Genomic DNA, 17,107 nt, shown 5'->3' with positions numbered 1-17,107 from the left:
CAAGCAGGTATGAGCTTGTAGACAAGAATGGACAGGAAATTCAATAAACTGAGTACCCAAAGAGTATTGCAAATCATATAAAAAACCTAACATTAAGGAGAGAAGTGATTGATATGTGCTCAATTCTAATTCTTAGAGCCTAGATTGGATTCTTGCTCCATATCTTCCATGTCCATTCTCCTAATATATTTGTGCATTGATTATTCCCCTTAACCTTCACCTATAATTGATCCAATTGATAGCCTTTGGAATGTAGTTGTTAATTGTGAAATTTTCACCAAACTTGTTATCATATGCTAAAGAACAATGCACTCTATCTTGAACTTATCAATTTCAAATTTTTTGAGTTACCGACACTATAATTTCTGCATACTCATCATTATGGGCTTCCTCTTGTGAATACATTCACTTAGTTTTGTTAAAAGTAGGTGTTTAACTATCCAACAATAGACTCTCATATCTAGTTAAAACTTGACGGATACCCATGGTTTCACAAATAGGGTATTATCTTGGGCGAGAGTAATTTTCCATCATCCCACATTCCAATTATATGAATAGAAATTAGAGGAAATTCCACTCTACCCTGAATTCCTCTATCTTCCTCATTGAGTTTACCTCTATATTCTTCCAAGCCCATACTAAGAATCCACAAACATAGGTTAACATTTCAATAGAAATGCAAGCATAAACAAGAATAATTGTAGAATCCAAATCCATAATCAAAATCCACCTACTTACCTCTGAAACATGACCAAAGAAATTATTCCTCAGGGATGTTGAGCTTGTCACACATATCATTCCCACAAATGTTGAACTCATCCCACAAAACCACAATAAGAAAAATACAATATATACACCAGAATCAAGCATGAACCAAAAGGAGGAATCACTCGGTCGGTATTTGAAAATATCCCTCTTGCATCCATCATTGATGATCTGGATAACATATGAGCCTTCTCCCAAATCAAATGCGAAGTGTGGGAATGTAAATGTGAACCACCCTACTTTAAGTCTTGACCTATCATAATGAATTCACGTTGCCACTTGTCAATCTTGGATGCATGATAAACTTTAGATTATAACTCATGAATAAAATAAATGGATAGAGGATATAATTTTCCCCCTATTTATCGTTCTTTTCCCAACCTCTAAGTAAAAGGTTCATTAGCTAACTTGTCAACTTAATGGTTCTGGGCTCTTAAAATGTGAGAGAAATCAACCTTATAAAATATCTTTACCTTTGATTGGATTTTAGAGATGATCACTTCTAACTTGCAATCTAGTGATGGAAGAAGTTGCACATGTGCCTTACAATGATTAAAGTTTCCAATAACAATCAACTTCATGATCCACCTTGAATCAAGGAGCTTCAATCCTTAAACTAAAGCAAGTGATTCAACTTGATTATTTTTCATTTTCCCTATTCCCCATTAAAACTAATTTCTTATGTCCACTGGGATCTATAATGATCCCTCCACTCCCAAAAAACATGAGTATATTACACAAGGGTAACCATACGAGATTTTTTACACTTAAAAGCAATTAAATTTCATGATTAATATTAAAGAGGACACACACATATACATGAAAAAAAGGAGTTTAACAACAAGCATTCATACATATGTTATGGCAAATTAGAAATAATCAAAGTCCTTTAAAATTTAGAATTTTTTAGAGATATGTGCTTCATTTATTTTTTCATCCTTTTAGGCATTTAATAAATTTGGGTTAAGATGGACCTATGATACCTTAACGAGGGATCTCTCCTTGATACACACATATTTTCTTTTGTAGGAAAACCTTGTGAAAAACCCAAGTGACGCTTACCTACATTTTTGGATGGCATCTCTTGTAAAATGAACTAAGTCATTGCACCGAGAGGTGTTGTACAACCCAATAGATGAGGGAGATGTTGTCATATATCATAACATTAAAAAACATATGTCGGTTAATTTGTAGAAAATCCTTGAAACCTTGCAACTGCTTATGAGATAAAATTGATAACAAAAGACATAAGGTTTCTCTACCAAAAATTTGCGGAAAGAAAACAATAAATAGAAACGCAAGCACACATAGAACACAAAATTTATCTGGGTAACCAAACTAGGAAAAACCACTCTTGCTTGTATTAAATCAACTGAGCATTCTGACCTATTACATATAATTTGCTTCAAGCCTGAAGCTCCCTGCAATACTAATCAACTCTCTACAAGACTTGCCCAACACTTAGGCAAATAAGGCCTGCTAGGAGCTCCTATTTCCTAGCTAAAATTTGCCCCTAAAGATAAGAATTTATCCTATTTCCTTGTGCAATTCCCAAAAGAATTGCTATGCTTGCTTCTCAAGCTCTCTACACAAAAACCTATGTACAATGAATAAATAGATTTGTGCCTTCATTCAATCTCAATAGGAAATTCGAATTGCATGACCTACTAGGGCTAAATTTAGTAGCTGCAACTAGTTAACTGAGAGTCAATTGAGTTAATAAAAGTCAAATTGAGAGAGTGTATGTTTTCACAGTTATTCAATTTTCCTAGTTTATTATTATAATATTATTATTTAACGACTAGTTTTAAATATTTCTTCTATAATGAATACACAATGCTCGTTTGTGATCACTCAAATTCTTAGTCCCTGATGATGGGTGGAGAGTCAACCCGAAACTTTTCTTACTAGGACAAGATATAAAATCCTCTACATAGCTTCATTTGAAAAGTTCTCCCAAAATTTAAACTACTCAACTAAACTCAAGAACTCAAACCTATCTCTACTCTAGAACTAGAGATTAGTTATGTGACAGGCACTGGAGTTTAACTCCACTAGATAGCTAAATTTTAGTTATCAACTAGTACACAACTCAACTAAAGCCATCTAACTCGAATTAACTGACAATAAACTAGTGACAAACCACACCACACATGTTAACTGACAATAAACTAGTGACAAACCACACCACACATGTTAACTGACAACTAACTCAAGTATCTATGAGACTGAATTTGAATTAGCATATTTGAATAAGGCACAAGTCAAATAAGCCATTCCTTGCTACAATTTCAACATAACTAATGAAAAATAAAGAATAATATTGATTATGTCAACTCAATTAAGATTTTCAACAAAAATAACATATATACAATAATAATATTAATAACGAAAGAAAATTAAGTGTGTACAAAATTCAATAAAACAAAAAGAGTATAAGGTTGTGTTGAGGGTGTTGGATACCACCAACATATAAGGGGTCTCCCTGATGTGAAGTCCTAATTAGACCTCACACTATTTGGAGGAGCCCCATATAGAGTATCGACCCGACCACCATAACTCAAGGTTTGTTTTGGCTACAATGAATAACATAAGAAATTACACACATATCCTATGGAATCTGCAAGTGAGTTGACACTATGAAACACCAATTGTAATGTGAAAAAGGAGACCTTCATGAGAGGGGGCAGAAGAGTGAGTCTCTGGAAGGAAGTAATAGTACTAACCTAGGAGAGACACATGAGAGCAATAAAGATTTGTTAGTTATCTAGCGAAATAGTTCACATAGACACAACAATCATTCAAGTAAATACAACACACATTCAACAAGATGAGCACCAAAGCCACTGAAATAGTTCAATTTCTTTAGTACATATGAATATTAACATATACCGCAAACATCCCAAGAATAGTCCTAAAACATTCATGATATACACATGAAAATGTCTTGGCTTGATGAGCTTCAATTATTAGGTGAAAGATCCAAGTACACATTTACAATGGTGAGCCACTAGCTCCAAGGAATGATCTTCTCCCCTATGTCAAGCTAAAGAATCCAAAGCTAACTCTCCAAAGCCCGAGCCTCCAAAATCCTTTTGCTTGAGTTATGAGGTTTCTTTTATAACAAGAGGAATAACCCTTCATATCCCCATGAATTTTGAACTACCCTCGTGACTCTTGAACTTCTAATGTGACCTTTGGACTTCTATATGACTCTTTTATCCACATGTGACTTTTCACATTCCACATGTGACCCTTGGACTTCCACACATTACATTTTTTTACTTTTCCTTTTGATAATACATCATTACATCAAAAAATGAGGTGGCAAGACACATGAACAAACATGAAACTAAGATCACCCTGGTACAAGCCATGGCTTGGCATTGATGACATGGAACTTCATGATGATGTGGCAATGCCAAGATGCTTTCTTTGTTTCCATCTCTTGCATTCTTGATGAAATATCCACTTTGTTCTTCATCTTCACCCTCCAAAGGGTCAGAGATCTGTATCAAGACCTTTTGAGTTATCATGCAATGTCTCCATTCTGTCATGGTCCAAGACTTGCTTCATGTATTCATGATAGTTCTTCTATGTGCCTCTTCTCTACAAGTGCTTCTTTGTGTCTTCTCCTTTACATTTCCCTTGAGCATATCATCTTGTCATGTTGAGATGGGACACCTGCCAATGAAGATTACTCATGACAAGGTAAGATCAGTATGAAAATGCATCCATTCTATCCCTACTTTGCTCATGGAAGAAGTTACTTATGATAGGTCTGTGAAAGGACTGAGAAGGAAGGGCTTGATGAGGAGGGCACAATTGAGCCCAACAATGGCTTAGGAAAGCACAACTGTTCACTAAAATTGTGCCATGTGCTATGAGGAGGGGCTATTCAAGGTGCAACGTAGTGGGCAAGTGCAAGAGGCAATGTGATGAGCTAGCTGGCTAAAAATACACCATGCAATAGGCTCAAATGAGAAGGAGACAATGAGAGTGTAGTTGAGCTTCACATTAATTTAGGGAGGCCCTGACTGCGGACTAAAAGTGTGCCATGCACTCAAAAGGTAGGACGAGACTTAGTCCTGGGCCCAGTGAGGGAGCTCAGTGGAAAAGGGTGATATCTTATTGACTAAAAATACACCATGTGCTATACTAAGAGGTAGGCATAAAGGAAGGCACAATTTTCTTCAATAGTGATCAACAGGAAGCTCCATTGTCCACTAATATTGTTCCATCCGCTAAGAGACAGAGACTTGAACAGGTGTTCAACGTAGAGGGGAAGTTAGTGAACAAGGGTTTAAGGCTTGTTGATTGACATTGCATTGTGCACTTTAGAAGGGATGAAGGGTCCTTGTTTTCCAGAAGAACACTCAGAGGGGCCTTGTTTTCCCGAAGTGCACTCAGCTGGTCCTTGTTTTCCTGAAGTGTGCTCACATGGTACTTGTTTTCCCGAAGTGCGCTCAGAGGGTCCTTGTTTTCCAGAAGTGCGCTTTGAAAGGGATATCCTTTTGTTGGGTGCAATTTTCTTCAACAATGGTTGACTGTTGACTAAAGATGCGCCCTGCGCCCAAGAGGGCTCACTAGAAGAGGAGACTGCATAGCTGGCTAAGGCAAGTAACAAAAAGGAAGTCACTTTACCCTGGGAAAGGGAAGAGACCTTGTATGGCACAATTGAATTTTACAGAGGGCCACTAGAAATGCTTCATGCGTTATACAAGGTAGAATTTTGAAAAACTCTGTGTGGTGAGTTAGTGCAAGCAAGAAGGGTTAGGTGACAATACTTTAAAGACTCTCAATGTGCAGTTATAGAAGGTGGTCTTAAGAAAGTATCAGTGCACAAGTGTAGGAGGAAGAGATATCATAAATGAGGCTCATGAATAATTTGTTCTCATCACTTGCTGAAGGATTGAAGCTTTCATAACTAGCAATGGGCAGTAGGACCAAGAAGAGATCCAAGATGGCTAAGTGTGGGATTAATATAATAAAGGAGGGAAATGCAATTGAACGAGTATCAAACATGGATCACGCACATGAAAGTCCTCAATACAAGTGAAGGGAATGGACAAGACTCATGAACAATAATCACACCTTGAAACGACAACAAAACGAGACTCATTTCTAAGTGTGATAATTAAAATGACACATTATGACACTTAGAATACAAGTTGCAACAAAAGTGTCAACTGCGACCAAGAAGTGCACTAAGATGTAGGAATGTGTCTAGCACATATTCTAATGCTATATAAGACCATCTAATGTAGAAGAGGGACCTACGACTACATCTAATGATGTGCAAAGGTGCGACACATACATGAGTGAAAATGATTAGAAGTGACACCTACAACTGTAAGAAAACGTGAAAACGACACCTGCAAAAGCTAAATAAATTGAAAGCGACACATGCTATAGCGAATATAACATGAAAACACCACTTTTTAAAGTGAAAACAAGGAAAAGTGACAATCGCGAATATTAAAGCGACACTTTTGAAAAAAAGGTGTGCAAAAGCGACAGTTGAGAAAACTCACCGAAATAGAAGTACAATTGAAACCAAAGTGAGGGACATTGTCAATGGAAGGTGTGCACTAACTGTCGACCTAGGTTGAACATTACACATGCCTTGTCTTGATGGACTGCAATATGCCTATTCAAGCTTTCATAAAATAAGTGAGCTTATGAATTCATCAAGGACTGAGCATGTGTGAGCAAGTGACTTTGACAATTAGAACCCTGGAAGAAGACTTAAACTCTTAGCATAATATCAATCAACAATGAAGTGACCATTGAATGACAGATCGTAAGATCCTTAGTAGGCTCCAAAACTCAAGTGTAGGTAAAATTTTGGAGGGTGTTGATCGCAACGTCAACAAGTTGGTTTAACAAAGGAGTATCAGTGTCAAAAAATTCAATCACAATTCAATTAAGGTATGTTTGTTCTTCATAAATTCTTAAACTATATAATTTATAACCTATAATAATGAAATATGACTATAATAATGAAATAAAATTATTTGTTTGTAAATTCTACCTCCCTTCACATTGGGACACCAAATTCACACAGTTATAAAACTTACCAACACCCCATTCCTCATTCTACTTTGCTTTGATCGATCACCAGACATTACATATAAAATATTTGATTAGGTTTTGTATGTAATGCAAACAATCATTTAAGATTATTTGCCAAAACATGAAACTAATAAAACATGAGTCAACTCTTATTATGTGTAAAATGTTCCATGAATTTGGAATACTTACAAAACTAAAATTCCAATTCTTATTACATGTAAAATGTTGCATGAAATTGGAATACTTAATTCAATAAAACAAAAAGAGTATAAGTTTGGTTTGAGGAAGGAGTATCAATATCCAAAAATTTAATAAAGTATTGTTTGTTCTTCAAAAATTCTTAAACTATATAAATTGTAGCCTATAATAATCAAGTAAGATTATTCGTTTTGCCTCCTTTCACAATGGGACAACAAACTCACCCCACTATAAAACTTAGCGACACCATATTCCTCATTCCACTTTGCTTTGATCCCTCACCAGACATTGCAAAAAAATATTTGATTAGGTTTTGTATGCAATGTAAAAAATCTAATAAGATTATTTGCCATAATGTGAATGTCATGTCACTCGGAAGCGGGTGATTTCAGATTTCATTAATGGAGATATTAATGAGCGACGGCGCTCAGCCATGCCAGCTGCTGGCCAGCGCTAATCTCCAAGACCTTACCTGGCACATGATGGTTCACATCAGGTGCGAGCAGATCAGTCTGCAGGTTGATATTAATGCTCACATCCGCCGAGACATCGTAGGAGCTGGCTTTATCATGGAGTTTTCGGCTTTCAATTCCATTGCCTGTGCCCCGTCTCATATTCGTTGCTTGCCTCCTGCTGGATTCCCCTGCAGGATTTCGTTCTCAGAGGTTCAATATTGATTCCTGGCTGTTCTTCATTCGGGTTCTGGGATGGCTGGCTCCCACTCTTTGTCTTGCTCTCTAAGCATTCCTCAGATTCCTGTTGTGCAGTTTAGCCCCCGGCATTCTCCTAGAGGTTTCTACGCTTCTGTGCTCTCCCCTTGTCGCCTAACCATGGTCAGGCATAGAATGAGAAGCCGTCATGGCGGAAATAGGGGTGGTCATGCGTGGCCTCGAACAACTCATTCTGTAGATCAGCCTTTGCCCCATGTCTCTCCGCCTTCGTCCCAAACGCCTTCTCCCCGTCCAGCCTAACTAGAAATCCCTTCCCGCATAATGCATTTTAATCTACCCACTTCAAATTTCAGAGTAGCTTAAATAAGCCCATTATTTCTGCTAATATTGCCATAATTTTCTCTGAGGAAGAAGCTTTGGTTCGGCCTCCGGTGAGTAATGTAGTAGAGCATCCTGAGGGCGCTCTCAGAGGTGCGACTAGCCTTGGCTCTGGACAGACTTTTGCTGATGAAGGTAAGGTGGAGGGGTGTGGCATTTCGCACGGTGAGGGGGTTAATCCTAGCACTTCGCAGCCACCAGGTGGCAACCCTCATACAGTCAATGTTTCATGGCTTTCGCTGCCAGCTCCAATGGCACCCATCCTGAGTCGGTTCCTCCTGATGGCAGCGGAGTGGGTGTTGTGGAACGTGATGGTGTTTTTTGGCATGACAATGCATGCCCTGTCATCGAGGAGCCACTGGACCAGGACATCCCTATGTGATGATGCCACCTGGTCTCCTTCCTGTCTGCTCAGAATTTTCCTTTTGGTCGTGGGTCAGGTTCGGTCTCTTCTGTTTTTGGATGTTCAGGCTCTGTATCGGTGGTCAGGCAAACTGGTTCCATGTCTTTGTGACTCAGAAGTTTAAGATTCTGGTTCTGCTCAGGTGGTTCGACAATCTGGTTTTATGTCTTTTTGGCTCAATATTTTATGGTCTCCCGGCTGACATGTACAGTTTTGCTATCTATAGGCTTGGTTTTTTGATGTTTCAAAGGGTTTATCCTAATTCTGCTCCATGGCTTACCAGTCTGTGTCAGGCTTCTATGGCTGGTTTATGCATCACTGTAATGGTCTTTTCCCAAGTTTGGGATGGCCCAGTTCTCCTGAAAGCATTCATATGCTCTTGTCTGAGGCCTCTGCCTCTTTGTAACTTTATTTTCATTTTCTCTTAATAGATTTAGTCTTTACTTAGAAAAAAAAAATGTGAATGCAATGTCCCCAATTAATTTTTTTGACAGGGAAATTCCCAATTTTGCAAATTTGGCGATTAATATATATATTTAGATAAATAAAATTAGGAGAAATAAGTAGTGGATATATTAAATAAATTTTGGAGAAAAGGTAATGGATGGGACTTAGGAAAAGAAGAAAAATTGAAGTGAAGGTAAGTTGTGGAGATTACCAAGAATGGAAATCGAACCATAGGAAGAATCAAACCATGGTATCAAATCATAGTGTGTGTTATCACTAGGCTAGACAAGCTGGGTTGTGACAACCTCCAAACAAGCATAACTATTTCAAACCAAGTTTTAACTGAAAGCTAGCCCTTCGAGTCTGAGAGGGATCTCTCAAAATACCAATAATATTTTCAATCTAAAAATCAAAATTTTAGAAGGCTAACTTTGTACTTTTCATGTGATTTTGCAGGTGAAAGAGTGTGATGACAACCACCATTGGGCATGGAGTCAATTAAAGAAAATCAATTACAAACAACACTATTTTCATGGAAGCTGAGGCAATTTTGGCTTTAAAATGGTGTGAAATAAAACTTTTACAGTAAAACACAACAAATGAAGGAAGTTGGAGCATGTAACATGAATTCCAAGTAATCAAATTGCTATGAAACTAATAACAACATACAAAACATGGAGAAAAATATATGAGCCAAAACATAATCTCAAGTGAAAAAGACAGTCTGTTGCAAATGTATATTAACTGAAGAAAAAGGTTTACAAAGATGGTCCTCTCACATCATCCCTCCACCCCTTCAAAGTGAAAAAGTTACACATATATAGAGTGAGGTCTCCATTACAATAATCTGCCACCTGGGCTAGACTTCGATGCATAACTAAGAGACCTAATTTTAATTGAATTACAAAACATGGAGCCTTTATAGGGATATTTCTGTTTTAACAGAATTTGAATACAAATAGGAGTCTCCTATCATTTATGAGCTCAACAAATTCTTTTAGTGACCCTCATCGAATGCAAACAACTACTAATGTGCTGAGATTTTGCCATGTGGATGCTAACCTGTTTGACCTACTGACCTGTCTTCCTGAAAAATAGGAATCCATTGGTTGATGATGTGGACACTCCTATGACCTATAGTCTATCTAATGCCTTGTTGTTTGATGCCCAATCAAAACTAATCAAAAATTTATAATTCAGAAAAAATAGAGTTGGACAGTTCCGTAGCAAACTTTGGTAGAAAATTTCAAAAAACACCTTTCTACTAGCTATTTGACCTTTTTGACAGTGTTGAAGTCTTCATTGATGTTTATTAGCTAAACACATGCCATTTACACTCCCTTAGTTGAGGTTTAAACTTGCTTTTTCCTCCATGAAAAGCTACAACAATTTCGTAGCAAATATTCACCTTCAATATGGGGAGTTGCTACAAAACTGTCAACTTTATGAGATTTTGCCTTTTCATGATTTCTTCCACCTCCATGTCATTTCTAATAGCCTATACAAGCCTGTATACTACTAAAATTATTGGTTAAACATAGCATAGGAAAAAATTAAGGATGTTACCATTTTCAAGGGGTGGCATCTATTTCAGCAAAAATCTTGAGACCTTTCTTTAAAAGCTCAGCTTTGATCATTTCAATTTGAGTCTCTAAGGCTTTGACTTGTCCCTGCAATCTTTTCTTGTCTGCTTGCAACCAACTGTTCCTTTTGTACATATGCTTCAACATTTTTTGCAAAGGTAGATTCCTCTTTAGCATCTTTCTGGTTTCATCCACTGCCTCTTCGGATTCTTCTGCAACTTTATCATAGAAGTCTATCTGTTTTGACATCTCCCTTTGCAACTTCTCAAACTAAAGTTTAGAATTTATCACTTCTTGTCTAGCCTCTCTCAATTGTTCCTATAGAACTTCTATCTGGGTTTTTTCTTGCATAGGCTCTTTCCTTTGTCTTCTCTTTGCTGGTTCCACTTTTTCAAAGGGCTCTTCTGGCATCTTTTTTGTTTGTTGTGTTGATCTTGTTACAGGCTTTCTTGGTCTAAAGATAAAACCTTGTTCCTCTTGTGTAAAATCAAGTTTCTTGGCCCTCTTGCTCTTTTTTCTGAGTTTCTGTTTTTGTTACTTGCAAAGGCTGCAAAACTGGACCTTCTTCAATTTCAATGGCTTCTAGAATATCAACTAATTTACCTTTCCCTTTAATCTGTTTTCTGGTTAGCCTTTTCCTAGTGCTTGTCAAAGTTTCTGCTAAAGGTTCAATTTCTGGTTGCTTCTCTTCCCTAGGAGTTGTTGACTAAGATTTTGAAGTTTTTCTAGAAGGGGTGGCAAGATCTAGCTCATAACCACTTAAGAACAAGAAGGTGAGCCAATCTCTATTTAGTTTATTTAGTTCTTCTACAACAAGCAATTTGATGAGGCCATGATGGAAAAGAGAAGTATTACTAGCATTAGGTTTAGCCTGGACTTTGTCATCCATCTTTCCCAAACTCCTATAAAGATAAAAAGGAATGTCCAGAGGTTGTTTACCTGTGAAATGTAAGAGCAATCTGAAGTGATATTGGTAAACCATATTGAACCTACCTTCACATGTAAAATATTTCTAGATGACCATTAAAAATTTGGAAAAATGCTCTTTGAGGCAAACCCTAGAAATGTCAGCGGTCATGTCAATTCCTTTGTATTCATCCTTGAGAAAATCATCACAATTGAGTTGCTTGAACTTATGAACCTTGAACCACATCTCACCAGACCTAGGAATCTTTGTAGCATGGGCAATTGTATCAGGGGATACTACAAAATTCAGCAAACCAACCTTCATTTATGTTCCTGTGAAATTTATGGCAAAATCGTTGGCAATCTACCCATGGAAACCCTGCAACTTCTAGCAAAAAATGCACGCATCCCACACCAGCGAAGGATTGAACAAAAACAAAGTCTTCCTCCAACAACTTCATGTCCGTGGGTTCATAGCGTACCACAAAGCCTCCTATGTACTGTTTCTTCTGTGTTATGACTGCAGCACGTAGAAAGCTCCTTCTTACCACTTGCAGTTTCTCCTATGACAGCTAGACCTACCTATGATAGCAAGAGCAACTCGAAATGGAAATGAAACTGATGGTGAATGAGGCTTGGCAGTGTGTATCATTTAGGGATATTGAACAAAAGGTAAATCCTGACACATACTCAGGATCCATAAAGACTCTAACCCGTGTTTAAGAAAACATTAACCGTTGCTAACATCAACAGACTTTCGTAGCGGGATAAGTGGTAGAAGTGATAGATTTGCTACGAAATCTAACAAAAGTAGCTAAATCCTAATCATGATCAAATCAGCCTAACACAAATGAAAATTTGGATTTTAGCTGCTATTATGGACCCCACTTGGACTCATTTTGACTCTATACATTAACATAGGTGACCAAATTGACATTTTATACATCTATTTTATTTTTAGAGAATAAATTAAAAAAAACTTAACTAATTTGACAAACTTACTCCAAGCTATCTAAAAGTTATCAAAGATAACAATGTGAAAGAAATCGAACCATGGTATGAGGAAGAGAAAACAACAATCAAAGGAAGGCTAGAGCCTCATTTTGATAATTCTAGTTTTGACATTTCATTTCAGAGTTGGAAGGTTTACTTGAGTTGTTGAGCCAAGTCAACCAATGCTATTTAGCACATGGATGTCCAAGCGGAAAATCCCAACTCTCTTTTAGTGAACCTAGAGTGTCACTCTAGGAGAGAAATTTGGAGCTGATTGGACACTTCTTTTCCAGAATTTTGTGAGTCATTTCATCTCTGCATCAGGTGGGGTGATTTTTTTAGGACACAATAGCAAAAAGAGATTTGCTTGGAGGAGGAAATTGTCGTGGAGATTTGCCTCAAGAATTTGCAGGAATTTCGCTTGGAGGAGGACAAATTTCCTTGTAGAGTTTCAAAGCCCGAGATTATTGCATTTGTGTGGGTTGAATTATTCTTTCTTAGGGCCTACACATGGGTTTTATTGGGAAAGTTTTGCTGAAGCAGTTGTTGTAGCTTTGTACCGGGAAATAGTTGGAATTCTCACTCTATCATTTCAAGGATATTTCTCAGTGGTTTCTAGCTATTTTGGTGGAGGATTTGGGTTGATGCAGTTGTAGATTTTCCGGTGGGACGTAGAGTTGAGCAGTGGGTGATTGCACTTGATTTTTGGGTAATTACGAGAGGTTGAAATTTGACCAAAAGATTTATGGGTTTTGTTGGTCTGGGTGTGAGGAGTCTATAGCTAATTTCATAAATTTTTCCATGCAATATTCAGTTCAGAATCATAGATTCTTGTAGTAGGGCGTATTGCTCGTTAGATGGGTAGTTTGCATCACATTGTGGGTTCAATTTTGGCTTGGAGTGAGGCCAAATATTTTCAGGGTTTTTCTGGGTTATAGGAGGGGAGTCCACGGTTGCAGTTTCAGATCGATCCAGGCATTATTGAGGTCAAAATTTTGGTTTCCTTCCAACATTAGTTAACAAAATTTCTAGGAGTGCGAATATTTTGTGGGAGCCATTTCTAGCAGTTGGATTAGTGAGACCTGACTTAGGGTTTGCCTAGTTTGCATAGTAGACCTAGGTTCTATTATTCCTTACTGTTTATATACTCAGATTTCTGCATTAATAAAATGGCTCAGTTATTTGGCTTAATTTCTTGTGTATTTTGTTGTGCATGTTTGGAATTTGTTTGTTATTGCTGCTTCCTTGTACATTTCCCTGTTATATGTGGTAAATTTCAATTTGGAACATTATAGTGGTATCAGAGCTGAGTTGCAAATTGTATTTTCCAGTTTTGTCGTTAAATTGACGGTTGAATTTGTGCAAATTGTTATTTAAATTGACGACATAATTTTCGGAAGTAATTTTCAGCAAAAAATATATTTGGGACATTATAGTGAAACTAATTAAATACAGGTCAACTCTTATTATGTTGTTGCATGAAATTGGAATAATTACAAAATTAAAATGTTGCCTAAAAGTTACTTTTGTGTGGGTGTGAAGTAAATGTTATCAAATAAAAAATAATTAATATTTCACATATATAAATTAAGTAAATTGATATCATAGTTAAAAATGTTTTGTGTGAGTTAAATTTTCTCAAGTGAAAAATAATAAGAACTTCTGGTATATAAACCAACATAGATCCATCTTAACTCCGGATCTACTAAGAGTCCAAAGAGATCAAATCTCTAAAGACAAACCTCTTTTTGAGTGCAAAATTTAAGGAAATGTTTGCACATCGAGAGATTTGATTCCTTTTGGCGCTTGGTAGATCTTGAGTTAAGATGAATCTATATTGGTTGTATCTCACCTAAGGGGTTCAACCATGGATGAATACAAAGTTGGCCAAATGTCCAACAACATTCACAACAAGGTTAATTACATATATGATGTTGATGGTGTGTTTTAATGTCTTTTAAATCAACTTAGTTCATAGACTTTGAAAATAAAAAGTGAACAAATAAAAATTTAAAAAATATAAAAAATATATTATTGCAGTGATAGGCACTCTCCATCCCAATATAGAAGATATGTTGTAACGTCCTATTATGTAAACATTTTGACTCATCAAATAAAAATAAAATAAATAATATAAATAAAATATAAATACCAACTAGATGTTGTAATGTTATGTTATGTAATGTAAACATTTTGACTCACCCAAATATAAATAAAATAAAAAATCAAATAAATAAAATATACATTTTGATTCCCCAAAAATAAAATAATATATATATACATTTTGAATCTGCTAAAATAAAATAAAATTATATATATATATATATATATATATATATATATATATATATAAGAGATCAATCTTAATTTAGGATTTTATTAAGTGTTCAAATTTTTAGAGGTGCAAATCATTCTTCAAGTTTTACACTAAAAAAAAGAAATTTGTATATTGAAAAATTTGATCCTTCTCAATGTTTGATAAATTCAAAACTAAAATAAATCTAAACTAATATATATTAATTTTATTATTTTAATAAAAATAATTAATTAATCAAAGTGATAATAAACCTTACTAAAACATTAAACACTAATTATAAATAATATTGATAAATTCAAAACTACAATAAATCTAAACTAATATATATTAATTTTATTATTTTAATAAAAATAATTAATTAATCAAATTGATAATAAACCTTACTAAAATATTAAACACTAATTATAAATAATATTTAATTTTATGTATAAAATTAAAACTAAATATTATTAAAAAAACATTATTTAAAATAAATTAATTGTTATTTTAAAATAACACCTAAAATAATAACTATTTTTTTCAAATATAAAAATAGATTAATAACTCAAAATAAACCATATTTAAAAATGAAAATTATCCCCTTACAAACTACCCCCAATCAATCATTTTAAATACCATAATTTTCTCTGTAGTCAATATTCCTACACTAATAAATTTTGTCGCCATCAAAGCAATTCGCATTACATTATTGCGCAAAAATGCGTAACGAACCAATTTGACTATAGATCACTACTACATTTTTTTAATTAATAAATCATTAGCTGGAAAACTAAACTAAACTAATTTGCTCCATGAAGATATTGGGAACCTCAAGCTGACTTTCCTTTCGGAACTGTGTTGAGTAAGATTTCGAATGGGTGTCTGACTTGTTCCTATCGCTGCTGTCTTTTCCTCTCCCCTTCCCTAGTTGAGACCTTCTCCAACATATGTTCCCACAAACGGCTCTACTCGTACATCTCCAATCTAATCAGCTGCCTGCTGCATAGCTTTCTCTGCCATTCACAATTCAATCCCGTCGCCATAATATAACCGCATCTTCTGTCTGATTATATGTTCCCACAAACGGCTCTACTCGTACATCTCCAATCTAATCAGCTGCCTGCTGCATAGCTTTCTCTGCCATTCACAATTCAATCCCGTCGCCATAATTTAACCGCATCTTCTGTCTTTAATCAGAGGAAGCTCTATCTGCAAGCCATGTTCGGAAAAAGTTTCAAGTCTGCAAAATGGTGAGAAAAAATATGCGTGCTTTTTTCCCATCAATTCAGTATTGCGCTGCTTTGCTTTTTTTTTATAGCTTTTACAGTGTCTTCACAGAGATGAATACACATAATTGAATTTACATAATATTGTTACAGACGACTGAGCACTATTACCCCAATCAAAATTTCGATCAGTTGAGCATATATTGATTATATCGAGTCTCAATTACAGTAATGGGTTTGATCTTGAATTTGTTTGAATGCTTTGTTACTTAATTTTTATGGTGAGTACTTGTTATTATTGGGTCTGTCGGCAGCAAGACCACTCTGAGGCTCGCGATCTCGCGCGTGAAGTTGTTAAAGAACAAGTCAGATTTGCAGATAAAGCACATGAGGAGGGATCTGGCTCAGCTTTTGCAATCCGGGCAGGAAGCAAGTGCCAGAATTCGGGTTAGTATGGTTCTGCTTTTGAATAGAGTTGCCTTGGTTTTGCTATTTAAGTTCATTTGTGTGTCAGTTAGAGATTTTGGGGAAGGTCAAGTGGTTAAATCAAAGTACTTTCAGTATGAACACCTGATAAAACACCCCCAAGACATGTTGTTGAGCGAATGTGGCCATCATAGTTGACCACCGCATCTGGGTGCGGGCACAGCTTAACGGTCAAGTGCAAAGTCTGAGGGAGTTTGACATAACAGGTACCCTTTTGTTGTGGCATCTAAGCCAAAGAAAGAGCCCACTTCTTTAACAAAGGCCATATGCCAACGAAAAAAACTTGTTAGCAGTTTTAATTAATTGGCCAGTGGCTGGTCCTTCATTGCCTGGATGTTGCACGTTTTCCCCTTCACCTGTAAATTGTGTCGTTCTTGAAATTTCTCAAAAAACTGCAGGTTCTTTAAAATTGATTCCAACCAATAGCAGATCTACATCACTTTTTAAGTTTTCGAAGGAAATCTTGTAGAGAAACCCAAAGGATGCTTTTCCACCTTTGTGCATGGCATCCCTGGTAAGACAGTCAGCTTAGATTAGTGCAGCTAACCCAGGGGGATTTGAACTGGGCACCTGCTGGCATGGAACTAGCTAAATGCTCAACAACTTTGGTGATAACCAATTGAGCTGAACCCTTGTGCCAACAGATCTCTGTCAGTTGTATGCAACCATTTTATAATTTT

At 36.1% G+C, this 17,107-nt stretch overlaps 1 protein-coding gene across 1 annotated transcript in view; it reads left to right on the top strand.

Moving 5' to 3' along the window:
* The first annotated feature begins 15,548 nt into the window (after positions 1–15,548).
* Positions 15,549–17,107, top strand: part of LOC149144920 (uncharacterized) — a 188,224-nt gene continuing 186,665 nt past the window's right edge. The window contains exons 1-2 of the mRNA XM_089452198.1: positions 15,549–15,965; positions 16,256–16,388. Coding sequence (XP_089308324.1) covers positions 15,934–15,965; positions 16,256–16,388 — 165 coding nt within the window. The 5' untranslated portion in view covers positions 15,549–15,933. The remainder of the gene's footprint in view (positions 15,966–16,255; positions 16,389–17,107) is intronic.

This window comes from Pinus tabuliformis, chromosome X, assembly GCF_031772625.1.
Source record: "Pinus tabuliformis cultivar Carrire ecotype Pingquan chromosome X, CPIR1, whole genome shotgun sequence".
NCBI lineage: Eukaryota > Viridiplantae > Streptophyta > Pinopsida > Pinales > Pinaceae > Pinus > Pinus tabuliformis.
This window is presented reverse-complemented; position numbering and strand designations above follow the sequence as displayed.